At 35.4% G+C, this 16,607-nt stretch overlaps 3 protein-coding genes across 6 annotated transcripts; 1 reads left to right on the forward strand and 2 right to left on the reverse strand.

Moving 5' to 3' along the window:
* Positions 1-1,644: 1,644 nt before the first annotated feature.
* On the forward strand, positions 1,645-7,631 carry LOC132166929 (hydroxyproline O-galactosyltransferase HPGT1). 4 transcript variants are annotated; one of them, XM_059577787.1, is made up of 11 exons: positions 1,646-2,125; positions 2,276-2,339; positions 2,848-2,891; positions 3,039-3,232; positions 4,557-4,620; positions 4,727-4,799; positions 5,261-5,384; positions 5,908-5,995; positions 6,105-6,155; positions 6,885-6,956; positions 7,043-7,631. In XM_059577787.1, exons 1-11 carry the CDS (start codon positions 2,013-2,015, stop codon positions 7,176-7,178), a joined length of 1,023 nt encoding a protein of 340 aa, XP_059433770.1. In that variant the 5' UTR covers positions 1,646-2,012; the 3' UTR covers positions 7,179-7,631. The 4 variants fall into 4 exon arrangements, with proteins under 4 accessions (XP_059433772.1, XP_059433770.1, XP_059433769.1 ...); XM_059577786.1 differs by having other exon boundaries at positions 1,647-2,125; positions 2,842-2,891; XM_059577789.1 differs by lacking the exon at positions 7,043-7,631 and having other exon boundaries at positions 1,645-2,125; positions 2,842-2,891; positions 6,905-6,956.
* Positions 7,632-8,103: 472 nt separating this feature from the next.
* Positions 8,104-10,537, reverse strand: LOC132190536 (uncharacterized). Its single transcript, XM_059605559.1, has 5 exons — positions 10,236-10,537; positions 10,094-10,146; positions 9,344-9,514; positions 8,944-9,045; positions 8,104-8,440 (listed from the first exon to the last, which is right to left on the reverse strand). The coding sequence occupies exons 1-5, from the start codon at positions 10,468-10,470 to the stop codon at positions 8,306-8,308; spliced, it is 696 nt and encodes a 231-aa protein (XP_059461542.1). The 5' UTR covers positions 10,471-10,537; the 3' UTR covers positions 8,104-8,305.
* An 885-nt stretch (positions 10,538-11,422) lies between these two features.
* LOC132168002 (uncharacterized) lies at positions 11,423-16,425 on the reverse strand. The gene is made up of 4 exons (XM_059579059.1): positions 16,259-16,425; positions 14,820-14,858; positions 12,867-14,498; positions 11,423-11,974 (listed from the first exon to the last, which is right to left on the reverse strand). Coding segments are annotated over exons 2-4 (2,040 nt in total). The 5' UTR covers positions 14,821-14,858; positions 16,259-16,425; the 3' UTR covers positions 11,423-11,567.
* Positions 16,426-16,607: the final 182 nt, after the last annotated feature.

The raw sequence follows: 16,607 nt of genomic DNA on the forward strand, positions 1-16,607 counted from the left end.
ATACCATGTCAATATAGTAAAATAATAGTGTGATATGTATATCATATAACATTATTCTATATGCATTAGAGTATGCTAGAAGACTTATGAAAAAAAAAAAAAAAGTATGCTAGAAGCTACACTGTTATCTTACCGATATCTTATTCTATTGAAGTAATAGTGTCGATCAACGCTTTAATTTTTGTTTAACAAAAACTTATTTGCATTACCACATTCAAAAATTAAAATGATAATAAGATAAAAGTATAATTCTTAACATTATTCCATGTGTTAACGCAAGTGTGGTGGCCACAGGCCGCTCATTAAGAATTATCATAGCACAACATTTTTTATTTTGTCCCCAAGAGGTAGTTCAATTGGTTAGGACCACGGTTAATAAAATGAAAGTTATTAGTTCAAATCTTCTTTTTTCTTCTTGTGCAGGCATGTCAAAAAACAAAAAGAACAAAAATTTCATTGCTAGTCCAAAAGGATGGGCTTTGGGCAAAATTGGCTTTATTGCTTAAGAAGCTACAATACGGCCTGGAGGATCATGGCCCGGCTCAGTTTGGACCCATCCAACTTAAACTGAATTTATTTATTAATAACCCAAAATGTTGATCGCCTGCGCCAAATGGATTATCTTGCTAAATGCTCTCTGTTAAGCCCAATGGGCTGGAGTCTACTGGGACAGAGACTCTTCTGGGTGAGCAAATGTTTCGATTTGGTTTAAGTGGGTTGGTGTAAACCGACTAGCATGGGCCAAGTCATTTGAGCTCAAAATGGAGACAAACAAAAATTAAAATAAATTATTCGTGTACCCTAAAATCTCCTCTTATATTTTTCTTTTAAATATAACTTAATTAGAAGGCCATTCATTAGAAAAATATATATATATACTTAAAAGCATTTTACTCTTTTTTCTACAATATATAAAAATTTATAACTGATTCATGTTTTATTGAAATAAAGAGTAATGTTACAATTTTATCTCATATCTATCTTATAATGTTGATGTGATAGTTCGGGTCAATATTTGATTTTTTTTTTTTTTTAACGAGTAATGTTAGAAATGACATTTTTATCCCATAATGTCAAATAGTTGTTCCAACCAACCCTTTGATCAATCCTTGTTAAAAAAAAAAAAAAAAAAAAAAAAATTCAATAGTTGATTCAGACTGCTACATTATCGTTGTGGGATAATTGTGTATTAAAAATGTGGTATATAATATTACTCTTTTTTTTAACTAAGATTGCACTAAGGGTTGGTTGAACTGTCACGTCAACATTGTAAGATAGAAATGTGGTTTATAACATTAATTACTCTAAAATAAATACTCTTCCTAAAATATTTTTAAATAAACCAAAAAAAGATGGATTCAAATTTGAAAAAATAAAACAAAAAATATTGGTGTCAAATTTGAGAAATATTGTGAAAAGTAAATTGATTAAATTTGGTTTAAATTTTTTAAATTTCACTCTAGAACAGCCAGAAAAAAAAAAATAAAATAAAAAGCACATAGTAACTATCAAAAAAGAAAGAAAGATTTAAAAAAAAAAAAATTAAAAACAATAATAGGATGAAAATCCCTGAAAATCTCCGCTCAAATTGAATGCAGAAAATGAGAAAGGAGGGTTCGAAACTCAAAAAAAAAGAAAAAAAAGAGGAGGGTTGGAGGTGAACGGCCCACCTGCCGGGCGCACACGGGCCCGCAGGAACTCCGATCCAAAACAATGAGGTGCCGAAAGGTTCGTTACTTCCGTCACTGGCAACTGAAACCCAAACACACCAACCCACTTATCCTCGGACACGGACAGCTCATCCCTCTGTCTCTGTTTTTATAATTTTGAGTAATTCTATTATTTTAGTATCTGAATGTAAATTGCCTTCCATAAACTACTGGATCTGCTTCGCACCATAACGGCAAGTCCACTCCAACCCATCTGAAACGGATTCAAAATCTGCTACATAATCATCGCCCAGTGTAAGGATCAGATTACAGCAATCAGAATTCCACCAACCGTACAGAAAAATGCAGAGTAAGGGATCGAATACCCGGCTTTCGGGCATGGCTTCTCGGTCCCGAATCCCCACTCTCTTGCTCTTCATGTTTGCCGCCTTCTCTTCCATATACGTCGCTGGCCGGTTAGCTCTCTTTAAACATCGCTTATTCTTTTTTAGCGTTCTCTCTTCCTATTGGATTTACATCTGTTACTGCTTATTCGTTATGTTTTGAGCCAATTTCATAAGAATTTAAAGTTTAATTTTATTTATTTTTAATGGGGTGGTGTGTAGGCTATGGCAGGACTCGGAAAACCGAGTGTATTTGATAAAAGAGCTTGATCGGATAACTGGGCAGGTGGGTAGTCCTTGTTATACTTGAAGTTTTGTTCCTTGTGGTTGTTTTTCATTTCTTTCTCGTTTGGGTATGAAATGCCAACAAGTTTGAAGCCTTGAGTTGCGCGACTTAAAGTGATTCTTACAATTTGTTGGATTAGTTAAATGCATTTTCTATTATTATAAGTCTGAAACATCTATCGTCAGTTCATACAGTGTGGGCTAATTCAATTTTGTTAGCTTGTTGCATCATTTAGCCTTGGAGCGATATGTTCAGTAATCTGGGATGGAAGGATTAGTATCATGATCAGGATCTCCCATCTCTTAACATTTTCAATTAGTGTTTGATACATGGGTCACAATGAGGTTGCTAGACAATCAAAATGTTCATGGTGAGATTCAAGGCCTCGCCCCTCATTTGACACATGTATATCACGCATATATTCCTGCACAAATATTTGATTCTCTTGGAAGTAATCAAGTTAACTGGTTATTTATTTATTTATTTATTTTTTCTATTTTAGGGGCAGTCTGCCATATCTGTGGATGATACATTGAAAATCATAGCCTGCAGGTGAGCTTGTATTCATATGCCACTTGCTTTAGTTTATCGTTCTCAGACTATAGTTGATGATTCTTTGCTATCATTGACTCAGTCGAGGATTTCTATCATTATTTTAAATCTTCACCTTGGGCTGATGTAGTATATTTTGCTTGTTAGGGAACAGCATAAGAAGTTAGCAGCCCTTGAGATGGAGTTGGCTGCAGCTAGACAGGAGGGTTTTGATTCAAAGCACTCAACAGAGACTACTGGGACTAATTCTAAGAAAAGGCCTCTAATAGTAATAGGAATACTGACAGGGTTTGGCCGCAAAAATAATAGAGATGCAATTCGTAAGGCATGGATGGGAACTGGTATATTACTTTGTTTTCTGTGGAATTAATTTTTTTTTGTGTTGGTCAAGTATCATTCCTTTGGTTTATCTCAGAGATGTGTTTCATATCATCCTATATATTAAGCAAGATGTTTGCCCACATATCCAAAACTCCAAACTCATCAGCGCATAATGTCAACAGATGGATGTAGAACTAGAACCCTAAATGTATATGAAGGCCTGAAATTACACTTACAATGAATATTTTTGTGGAAATGCTGTGGTATTTAAGAACTTTGGCATCAGAATTTCCCATAGTACCCATTGCCTTGTGCACTATTGAAGGACTAAACTAGAAGCATGTTGCCAAACAATTAAAACTTCAGGCAGAGTTTTGGTAGTCATTCAAGTCCGATCTACAGAAAACAAAGGTTTCAGGATGTTAATTGCATAATAGAGCAGTACTTTATCTGAAGTTAATAGATGACACAATAGGAGCCTAGGAAGGAACATCAAGGAGACTAAATTACAGAATAGCTATAATCACATAAATAACGTTAACAAAGATAACTTCAGCCGACTAATTGGTGGATGTGATCAGAAAACCTGTGGGATTGATGTAGTGATTTAGTTAGACATATGCTCTTGCAGCTTATAAAGTTGCAGCTATTGGATTCTGTACATCATACCCTTTGATTGGCCTTGGTTGCACATCTTATTACATAATGGATTTGTAGTTGACACTGTCCCCGTAGATGCATAAAATGTCTTGATTGGTAAGTCATAGTGGCAATAGGTTTTTACAAATATCATTCTTAAAATATTAGATAGAATTTATACACCTTTCCTGACTGCTAAAAGTTTAAGAAGATAGATTAATTTAAAGGCAGTGTCTGAGTAAATTTGTTCTTTGACAAATTCAGAAGCAGAACTATCAGAGGATTGTATACAACAAACATAATTGCTCGATTGACATTGCACACATCAGCACTATAAATCCGATTTCTCTTCGTATATCAAATACTTGCAAACTATTAAGTTCACTTCACGAGATGTTCATTCATGGAAATTGATGATATACTTGCTTGTCAACTTGTGTAGCACTGTCGCTTGCATGTATAATCTGTTGCAGTCAGTCCGAGTTACATTTATGTGGTGTATAAAGTTTCTGTTTCTGGAATATTTTTTTCTTTTCCTAAATCATTTTCCTTCAAGTAAGACTTATCAAAAATACTTATAAAAAAAAAAAAAAAAAAAAAAGTAAGACTTATCAAAAATAAAAAATAAAACTAATTCAAGTAAGAACTTATCTCTTTACATTTAGAACCTTTGGAGGTTTTGAACTAATTTCCTCGTCTCTGCAGGTGCGGCTTTGAAAAGAATGGAGCACAAGAAGGGCATAGTTGTACGATTTGTCATTGGAAGAAGGTTTTCTTCTTTTGTTGTTATCTTTATTTATTCTATTATGTTCCACGCCAAAGAAATATAAGATAGTGGCTAGAGCTCTTTATTCTGATGATATTTTCTCTTGCAGTGCAAATCGTGGGGACAGTTTGGACAGGAGCATTGACAGTGAAAATAGACAGAATGATGACTTTGTTATTCTTGTATGTCATTGAATTAATTGTAATTACTTCTCCAATATTTTAAAATGCCTTATTTTTAATGGTTTCCTCTTCTTTTTTTTTTTTTCTTTTTTTTTTTGTAGAAATAAATTTATTGGATTCAGTTACCTAGGTGTATTATTTTTGGCCATGATCGTCGAAGATAAGGCATTTTTCTTTCCTATTATTAATGCTTAATCCCGCAAAGTACATTTTTAGGTCAAACAATGGATAGAAAATAGAAAATTAGAGTATATGATCAATAAACAACACAATTCTAAAGAAACTAGAAAATCATGATTACACAATAGTTGAAGCTCCTAGATATTTAAAATTATATTTTGGTCGCAACTTGAATGATCTGCTCATCCTCTCTTCTTTTGTAGAAGGAACCGAGAGTAGGAAACAAGGTCCAAACAACATAACCTCATTTACCTGATTATTTTTGCCCTTACTGTTGACAGGATAACCATGTGGAGGCAGTTGAGGAGCTTCCAAAGAAGGCCAAGTTGTTCTTTGTTCATGCTGCAGATAAATGGGATGCTGATTTTTACGCTAAAGTCAATGATGATGTTTATGTGAATATTGGTTAGTACTATCTTTGATTAAGTGGATTATTGGGTATTCTAATTTCTCATTGTAGAGAATCTCATCTAGAAAGTTGTGGCACTCTTTCACTATGTCTATTGTTAACGAGTACCTTTTGTCATGGCCTTTTCCAAGAACAAGTATGCAGTATGCACTAACTCAATTCAATAAGCAACTGAACAAAACCTCACCACTTGGACCCAGAGATATATTTTTAACATTTCAATAATATATACAGTCAGCAATTTACTTGACCTCTTGTGTTTACTGGTTGATCATTTATTTGTTGAAATATTATGTTTAGATAAATATTCTTCACCTTTAATGTGTGGCATCCTGCTAGTGTTTACTCTTCTCAGAAGACAGATAGGAAACTTTGGTCCTCCTAAGAACTGTTCGTGTTGCAGATTTTCTATATTTAAGGTTTTTCACTATTATATTGTGAAAAGAGCCTTTTTCAGAGTGATAAAATTTTCACTCTATGTCAGTATCTCTTAATGGCTTATCATTTTTTTCTGCACAGATGCTTTGGGCACTACACTTGCCGCTCATTTTGACAAACCTCGTCTTTATATTGGATGCATGAAATCAGGCGAAGTGTTTTCTGAAAAGTAAGTTTGGCCTTAAAATCCTAGGATAAAGCGCTTAGAAGAAGCGATTTGAATAAGAATTTTAAGATCCTACGCGATTCTCACACTTGTAATTACTGGACTTTTTCAGGAGCCATAAATGGTATGAACCAGATTGGTGGAAATTTGGCGATAAAAAATCGTGAGTCATACTGCAACCTATTTCATCTTTTTATTCAAATATAAGTGGAAGCTTTACTGCATTTCATGATTCTAATATTAATGAGTTATGTAAATTTCACTTAGTTGTTTGAAAGGTACAATTCGGTCGAATTTCTGCCAATGTAGTTACTTGCAGATATTCCTAGAAGATATTTTGCAATGCCACACACTATTTAGCTCGACTAAGCATGCATTATGTGCCTAAACTTGCACTTTTGGACAGTTATTTCTCATTAAACAAGACTACTTTGTAACCTAACTATGTCTTCTTCCTTTATCAACTATAGGATTATGCCAGATGAATGCATAATGAAGTTGAGGCCTCGGTGCCTAGCTAGTAAAGCAAGTTCTATATTCTAAATTTGAGTCCATAAAGCACCCTTGGTTTCTGTAGTTCGCCTTTCTTGCCAAATAGATTGTTTGATAGCCATATATTAATCATGTGAATATGCCTAATCTAAGGGCATGATCTACAACTATTCATTTAAGAATGATAAAAGTAAAATTATTCATTACTGCCTCCTTCCCGAAGCAGTGTCATGCTTAACAAAGTCAACAACTTTAACTTTCTGAAGGAGAGAAAGGAAATATTCAAAAATTTAGGGAAAAGTTATCAGTGTGATCACTGCAGGAGTGTTCTCTCGCCTTTTTTTTTTTTTTTGCCACATGTTTGCATCTTGAAACTCAAATAAGTTTATTGCATCAACAGATACTTTCGCCATGCTTCAGGTGAGTTATACGTCATATCGCGGGCTTTGGCTAAATTTATATCAATAAATAGGTCAGTTCCTTTCTTTTTCGTTGTATTGGTTTCCTCACTATTTCTTGATGAATCAAGGACTAAATGAAGGTTTTTTGAGTATGCAGATCTATTCTTCGTACCTATGCCCATGATGATGTCAGTGTTGGATCCTGGTTTATTGGGCTCGATGTCAAACATGTCAATGAAGGAAAGTTTTGCTGCTCATCTTGGTCAGCAGGAGCTATATGTGCAGGTGTTTGATTTGATTTACTTGAAAGACTGTTAAATGAAAATATGAACGAGATGCAGATGGATTGTTTTGGAGGTGGTTTTAATGCATCTCAAAGATGTCTGCACTCTTTGAAAAAATTGACAAAAAAGAAACATTTCTCTTTAAAATCTGTTTCTTGGCCATCAAAAGAACAATTGAAGATATTCGGTGTTAAATCTGATACAATCTGGAGGTAGAAGAGATGGGAATGTTGGCACACAATGGTTATTGGAGAGGCAACCCAAAGCAATTGCAGAGAATAATGCAAAATTTTCTGTTTACAATGTACCATACTGTCTTCTAGCTCCCTTTGTATTTTTAGGTTATTCTTTCATTCATGGGAAAATATATATATATATTGAAAGGAGTGATTCTTGTCCACGTTGGAACTTGTAACATGAAGTTCTCATACAGAGATTTCAGCTAAATTTTTTGAAGCAATATGCTGATTTTTTTTTTTTTATAATTAATCAAAATATTATTCAAAGCGTAAGGTGCCAATGTATACAAGAGAAATCACCTAAGTAGTAAGGCGTCCACATGCAATATTTGTTCCGGGTATAGCCTATTTTTGGAGGAATGAGTACGATGTTTTTGTGAGGAAGTGTGATTCAGGTGACTCAGACAAAGGACAATGATCGTTGTCCATGGGAAGAAACAGGGAAGTGGGAAAAAAATCTCCTGCTACAAGAGAATTGCTACACGTACAAAGGAATTTTACAAACAACCCTTACTAACTGATATGGCAAAAGAAAAAGACAAAACTTGCCATTTTCTTACCTCGAAATGCTCCACGAAATGCCATTTCTTTGTCTTTTTCCTTTGCCACATCAGTTAGTAAGGGTTGTTTGTAAAATACCTTTGTAAGTGTAGCAATTCTCATTAGACAAACGCATGTTCAGTTTATTTGCAAAATATATAAAGGAATTCTATTGCATGATAAGATTAGATACAATATATAACCTACTAACAGGAAGGACATAAAATGCACCACATCGTGCAAAACACCATGATGTTCTAAAGCCAGTGTTGAGAGTTCAAAACAAATACACGACTGTTCGTATGAATCACCACTCTAATATTCACTAGTACAAACGGCAACACATTCCCCAAATTCTCATGATGGACTGTTAAGGAAATGAGCAAGTGCCTTGTCTGTGTCGTTGTCATACATGACTAAGGCTTCGGCAACATTGTTCGATGAAAATCCCATTTCTCTTAGAAGCGTGTAGGCATTGACAAATTCTCGAACCTAAAAAGAGAAATGGAAACATTATTTCAGGTCATCTACTGCAAAAGTCAAATTTTAATGCCAAGCTGCAGCAGATCACCAAGTATAAGAGCAAGAAATGATGAGAAGGTCCACCAAACTAGTATATACAAAATTTCATGAGCCAAAGATATTTCTGCAGGCATGGTGGAATGCTGACAAATTAATAGCACTTGGGAGATTGCCTTTGTCCAACTGGGATCCTAGCATGCCATAAAACTATGACTATGATCTTTCAATGAAATAACTGGATGATAGGAATTAAGTTACTTTCAGTGGAATGAGAACCCAATGCGAAACAAAAAAAAAAAGAATATTGATAGATAACTTTTCTTCATTTTCTTTCTTTGCCTCTCCATTTTGAACTTGATTGGGAACCTCATGAGTCATGACCATGGACTTAAAGCACCTTACGAAGATACAAACTCCAGAGGCCATAGAAGTTATATGGTTGGACTTAATATCAAGAAAGGCTCAAGAGATACCTTGGTTGGATTGTCCCCATAATTCGCAACCGCAAGAGGAACAGCTTCTCGGCTGAGTCCTGAAGAAATATATTTGCTCACCACAGGATCTGCAACAGGACCCTGGAATTTATGGGACAATCACTTTATACCTCAAGAGTCGAAAGCTAATGTCATTTACAAATCTAAAGAGTAAAGACATTGTATTTGTTTAATAAACCTCAAGAACAATTTAGTAATAAGGGGTATGCACATGAATCGCTAATTAAATATATGGGAAACAACTAACCACAAAATTGCTCCTTCACAAAAAATTATTGCATTATTAGACATTCAGGTAAAGTGACTATAAAATGCTCATCCCACAAACTAATATAGTATAAAAAGAAACTTGGAAAACCTCTGTGGAAAATGAGCCTACCGATGGAGATGGAGATGCCGACCCCATAGCTCTAGATGGAAGGTTTTCCAACCCAAGCCTGCTCCAATTTGGGATGTCCTTCTCTGCTTCAGCCAAAATTTTTCTCTCTACTTCAAAGTCGAATTGGAAATTGCTTCGGGGAATATCTCCTACTTGTGGTGACAATTGAGGCTACAAGATAAGCAATTAATGTCTCAGGCCAATGTAATTTTCCTTTTTCTTTCCTTTTCCCCCTTTTAACTAGAAACACCCAAAGTAACTAAAGCAAAGTAAATATTGCAAGCACTTGCTGTGCATTGTAGTCCATTATGGCCACACGATTAGAAGCCCAAAAAACAAACCACGACAGAGAACCAGATACCCACTATCAATTGCCAATCCCAAACTAAATAAGCAAGCTATACATTTTCAAAAATGACTAACAATCATGCATCAAATTCATAGGATTCCAAGTCCACCAAAAACATTGAGAAGAACCTAAAAGCACTCCCCCGCCAAGTAATATCTAGTATTAATTAATTGACCAATCACAGTAATAAAAAAATAAAAAAAATATGTATATATAAATTAAATTAAATTAAAATAAAAAAGTAGCAAAAATTAGGATTAGAAGCTAAAAACATCACTATCAGCACATGTGCGCACAAGATCGCAGTCACTAAGAAAATTTGTTAAGGATTTAGATTTCGATGATCCATTCGTGCAACAAATTCAGCTATAAACAACGAACATGTAGTAGCAAGATCTTACCGGAGGAGTGATCCGATACTGCGGCTTTATCGTAACCCTAATTCCCAATCCTGCTGCAAAAAATAAAACAAAACAAAACAAACTCAAACAAAATCAAATCAAATCAAATCAAAATACAGAGTAGATGAAGAATTAGACGCACAAGAAGGGGACGGGGTGATAGTGGAGGTGTGGTGGTGGTGGTAGGGAGAGGGAGCGGGGCGACTTGGTGCGGAAGGAGACATGGTGGGGCCGGGTTGACCCACCCGAGGATAGAGCGACGGTCCGTACATCGGGTGGCTGGACGGCGCCGATGATGATGATGATGTGACTGCCCGGTACATCGGGAATTGTACGTCGTATGATTGACCGGACCTGGTTCTGAAATCGTAGTCCATCCACAAGAGCGAGGAAATAAGTTTTCTTCTTCAAAGAAAAGAAAGCGTAGCGAGGGAGAAAGAGGAGTAATGGAAGGAAGGACACGTGTATCTAAGTGTTAACCTCAAAAACGCGGTTTGTACCGACGTTTTTATTATTGGCACTTAGCAGTCTAATTACGATTTTCTCTTATAATTTTCATTCAAAATCAATATAATAGAAAAGCGTGTACAAAATATAAGATTATAATTATATAAATAATCTTCTTTTTAAAAATTTAATCCAACGTATAATTGAGGAGTATGAACAAAAAATACAAAATAAATAAATAAATACATATAATATTCTGCTTTTTGACCATATATTTCAATCAAGCAGATTGGTCTATATATATTGTATTTGTTATACGTGGAAATACAATAGAGTAGTTCTTTGGATCGCCACAATAATCGAGTATGTTTTAATATTGTTCAAATTTACAGTTTGAAATAAATTTGTGTCCGGTTGGTAATGGTTTCAACATGTGCTAAAGTCCTCATAGAATACTTGTGTTCCAATGATATTAATGTTATATACTACATAAATATCTCGTTATATTGACATGAGAATGGTTAGTAGCCATTAAATATTTTATGAGAGATGCTATATATTATACCTCTATTTCACTAGACATCCGCCCTTATATTAACCCTGATTAAAAAAAAATAAAAAATTGATTAAAGGGGCTACTACAGTCTACCGCGCCAGCATAGTAAAATATTTATGAAGATTGCTGTGCTCTGTGTCAACCTTCTACTATTGACATGCAAAAAGAGCTGTTTTATGATGTTTGATGAATAGTTGTAGGCTTGTAGCAGAAAACCTGATCAAACATCTGTTTATCAAAAAGATTTTTTGTTTCTTTTTGGGATGAAAAAGAAAATCAGCGTTATGCTTTTCAAAGAAATAAAGGGAACTTTGAAAAAGCAAAACGTTGTTGTCATTGAGCAACTACGGATCAACTATTAATCAACAAAATAAAGAGGAAGTCCTAACTGTCAAAGAACAGATACAATGCATTTCTAGAAATTTGGAAAGGAGACAATAGATACAACATGAGCAATTGAGAGTCACACAATTACAAACCAAATATGTGGTCACTTCCGCCAAATATGGCAGCATTGAACTGTCTCGTATTCAAGTCACTCCCATCCAAAGCAGTACCAAATCGATCAAGCCACTGAGTAGGACTTGGGCTATCACTCTCCTCTACCCACTCTGAGGTCATATCAATGTCATCAAATTGAATAGGATCAGCTTCCAAGGACTTTGTTCTCATTTGTCTAGCCAACTTTAGATTGTAATTTATATATACAAGGTCATTCAACGTTTCTTTATCGATCTTGTTCCGCTTCTCCGAGTGGATTTGCTGAAATGTGTTCCAGTGCCTCTCGAAAGTGAAACTGCTGCAAACTTGACTAAGTATTCTAATGGCAACTCGTTGCAACACCGGTGCTGAGTCGCCGTATTGTTCCCACCAAAGCCCTACAATGAATTGGCAGCAAGTTTCAAACAAACATAAAAGCAGGGAGTTTGCCTATTAGAATGCCCTATCTGTATTTAGCAGCAAGTCTGCCAATTCAACAAATAATAAGTATAGACAGACACATTATTGCAGATGGCAAATTCAACAAACCATGGAAAAATTCGTGTCAACTTTTTTTAAAAAATAATTTTTGTAAATAATAAATCAATAAAAGGCATCACACAGAACACACCCTCTTGTAATTCTTATATGATAATTGCAAACAATGACCAGTAACCTTGATGCATAGATCATTGTTGATAGCAATTTGGATGTCTTCTTTTTCAGAGTAATGATGGACACACACCAAAAGAACAAAGAAGAAGTAGCAGGGTCTTTGGCTGCGAATATGCAAATGTCTGTATCCAGACATTTTAAGATTGAGTAACCTTCTCTTTTTCCTCTTATAGAACCAAAATTAAACTCTGATATTTTTAGAATTTAGCTACTCTAAATCTGGTGAATAATCCTACTTTTATTTTTATTTTAATAAGTAAGACACCCCTAAGACTCTTATCAATCTGAATTCTCAATCCAGTTCAGTTTTGTGCCTGAAATGAACAAACTAGCTCTTAAAGCCTCCAACTTGGGACTTTGAAATCCTGGTCTTTATTTAGGATATCACCTAAAATAGGCTATTTCTGCAGCTAAGGGGATCACTTCAACCATAGTGATAAAATGCACTATAATGGGCAACATGTTGTTGCAGTGTATTTTAAGGAAGCAATCTGCCCCTCACATCAGCCTTAACTCTGATATGATGCAAGATGCAGTTTACAAAACATTCTATGGTACAAAACTTGCTCTTTGATGCACATAGACATGTTTTATAGTGAAAATTTCTGTACTTACCAGGTGAAACTGTATCTCTTGCTTCCTTTGCTAAGTTACAAGCAAACATCCCTCTCACCTTGGTAAAAGTACATATTTGATTGGTGATGTCACGTCTCATATCAGGCAGAGGAAGTAATATCTCCAGAACTTTGTAAAGATCTTCTTTCATTGACGGAACGAATTTCATTTCAGGATTGTACTGGATACTAGGGTTCAAAAATGCTGCTGCTGCATGTAGAGGTGAATGGAGCTGGTTCCGCCACTTTCTATCTACTATATCTAAAAATGTCTTGCACTTATTCTCATCCATTATATAGTATGTCCTTATCGATTCCTTGGCCCTGGTCATAAGTTCATAAATAGAACCCACAGCCGGTTTTCCTCCAGATACTTCCCTCAACACTTTCAGAAATGGCTCAGAGATGGCCACACTCTCTTCCACTGCTCTCCAGAAATCATTATCCTCAACAAAGGTAATACAAGTTATGCTTTGTGGTTTATTTGTATAAGAGGAGTTTGTCGAATACTCAGGGCTATTGAACATAAGCTTCAGTCTAGACCTTTGCTTCAACAACGACTGCAGTGAGAGGAAATTGGATATGGACTTTGTGATACCAGTCTTAATGAGTTCCTGCCCCCCAGTAAACTGTTTCATCAAATCAAGCATCGAGGCATTATTGTATATGAACTTTGTTATGGTTTGTGCTTGTAAGATACATCTGTTCACCCAATCTACCTTCGAAAATTCCTCCAAGATTAAATTCAAACATTGAGAGGCACAGGGAGACACGAAAATGGTTTTATAGTTCTGCAGGATATGGTTTGCAATGCCAGTATAATTAAAACTACTATCCATGATAATTTGCACAACATTTTCTAGGCCAAAATCTTGAATAACAGAATCAAATAAATCAGCAAGGCATTTTGTGTTCTTGAAGTATGAAGATGCATCCACAGATTTATGGAAAAAGGTCCTGGAAGGTGACGAAACTAGAAAGTTAATCAGAGCTCTTGATTTATTGTCAGTCCACGTGTCTGCAATGATAGTACAACCCGTGGTAGACCACTCTTTTTCAACATCTTTTGATTGTAGGCTCACTTCAGACTTGATCCTTTCCAACCATGCAGTCTTCAACATCTCTGCTGATGGACCTGTAAATCCAGGACCACACTTTGCTATTGCCTCAATCATAAGCTGATATGATGAAGAACGAGCAACACTGAAGTCCAGCTTATTCTCAAAAAAAAATAGAGCAATACTTTTCTCTGCATTTTCTTGATTGTTCAAAGTGGGAGGAGCCATTGGTGTTACAGAAGGGAAAACTTTCGAAATTGGAGATGATGCATCGAGAAGGATAGGAGCTTTAACTGAAGAGATATTGCCAGTAGATCTGGCTTCTGTTAGCTTATTCTTTGTAACACAGGAATTTTCTTTTGTGTCCTCCTTTTGTGTTATTATAGCTCTTACCCTATCAGTAACATCATCTCTTACTTTGGTACATGGATTTACACCTTTACTTGGAAGTCGAGATAGATGATGCTTCAATCTACTGATGCCACCATTAAGAATTCTTTGGCAAAATTTGCACATTACCTTATTTCCTTCCAATTTCTCAGCATACTCCCAACAAACATCTTTTTCTCGAACCACTGCCAGCACATAATGTATATTAGTTCACATATACGTTAGTAATTTCTGTTTTCCCGACATCTCCCATCAAAACAAACCAATCATGGCAGGTTGACACAATTAACCTCATTCAAGATGCTACACTCTTAATGTGGGGAAAACAAATAATACACAAATATGTAAGGACACAATCTAATCAAGCAATTGATGGTGTTATTGGTATAAGACCATAATAAGTCATAAATTTCCAAATGTTGAAGCAATCTATTGCATGGGACTGTAAATCCTGCATGCACCAACTTCTAAACACAAATATTACATCATAGAAAACTTGGACTTACTGAGGATATAGAAGTTGTTCAGGTATCCTGTATGTTGACCTACACACGGAGCAAACCAGAGTTAACCCAAGTATCTGAATAAGCGTGTATATAACACATGAACTAGTTAAACTTTTAAACAATTCCAAGAGCTCAAGAATAGGATGAAGCCAAGGTTTCAAGCATCTCTATAGGATAATTACTTAAAACAAGAATACTGATGAAATAGCAATAACAGTAAAATATGATATGTGTGCGTGTGAGAGAGAGTGCCTTTTTGAAGATGATAATTAGATAAACAAAAGGTGAAAGATACAAGCACGTCCAGCAAGCATTATGTGACTGAGCATTTAAGCAGAACAGAAAACTCATAATTAAATTCTAAGCAACTAAAAAGAATAGTTGACACAGCTTTCTGCATCGCGATGTAGCAAAGGAAAACTATAAGCAATCATCAAAGTAAAGATTGATACCACATCTTGAATGAAAGACTGATAAGAGTTGAAATATGAAAAAAACAATATTGGCACATCCTGAATGGCTGAGAACCACCAATAAATGAAACTAATGAAATTCTTAAAACGTAAATTTTAAATGGTCAGATAACGTGGGCAGTTTACTTCTATGTACATATTTATATAGCTCAAATAATCTACCCTACTAACTTGCCAGAAACAGAATTATTAAGAAGTTCAGCAAGATCCAATTAAGGGGAACCAGGCAAAAAAAAAAAAAGCTCAAATAATTTGTCAAAGTCTCATCCAATTGGCCAACTTCCACCATGAATGCAGAACATTCCACTAGTTTGTTTCAAATTCGATTGTTTTGCTTAAGCCTGAATTTCAAGCACACTTCGGTTTCTTTCTTTTGCTATAATCCATAACAGCGAATTCCTGCATGAATTTCAGCCCGCAGATAAATCTTATGGCTTCCTACATTCTCATCCCAACTTCAGAAAATTTCGATATAAAATATTTCAATCGTTTTCTCTGTAGATAAATGCACAATTCAAGTTTATAAACAGTGAAAAAGATACACATATCCATACAAATAATTCTGGTTTTCATCTCTCTCTCCCTCTCTCTCTAACTCTCTCTCATGTAACTTCCACATTGTCTTCTACAATAATCCCGATCTCTGTTTACACTCAAAGTCAACAATTTTCTTTTCCTCGGTTTCATTTTTCCCCGGAAGCACTTCCCGTCGAAACAAACAGAGGCTCTTGCTGAACCTGTTTGCAATGTTACAAAAAGAAAGTTCCAAGTTTTCCCACACTTTCCTCCACTTCCTCAGCAACCAAGCAAAAACCTAAACCTATTTGGCTCGAAACGTTTCAAATTATACCAAGCACAAAGAAGTATTCGAAACATATAAAAGCAAGTGAAATTGTTTATTTCGGAAAATTTATAAGGAAATAAATTTGATAAAGAGAAATAGCGAGAAGTTTTAGGAGAGCTTACAGATAGAGAGAGAGAGAGAGAGATTGGGTCTTCTCGACGGAGAGATAATCGGAGGTTGCTGAAGATTCTGGGTCTTTTTAATTTATCGCGATATTTAGAGGGTTTGGGATTTTTCGGTTGTTGGCTTTTTTCCTTCCTCTTTATCCTCTCTTTTCTCGTCGTCTTAGTTTTTTCATTTCTGCTTTAACCTTTTCATTTGTTTTCTGGCGATATATCGCGGACAGCTTGTGAATACAGCCACTTAGGTGTGGACACGTTGATAAAGATATGTAAGGTGAAGAGTCTGAGCTGCGACGTCGTTTAGGCATGTGTGGGAAAAGTGAAAAAATTAGGCACTGGAAGCTACTCT

Source organism: Corylus avellana, chromosome ca1 (assembly GCF_901000735.1).
Source record: "Corylus avellana chromosome ca1, CavTom2PMs-1.0".
NCBI lineage: Eukaryota > Viridiplantae > Streptophyta > Magnoliopsida > Fagales > Betulaceae > Corylus > Corylus avellana.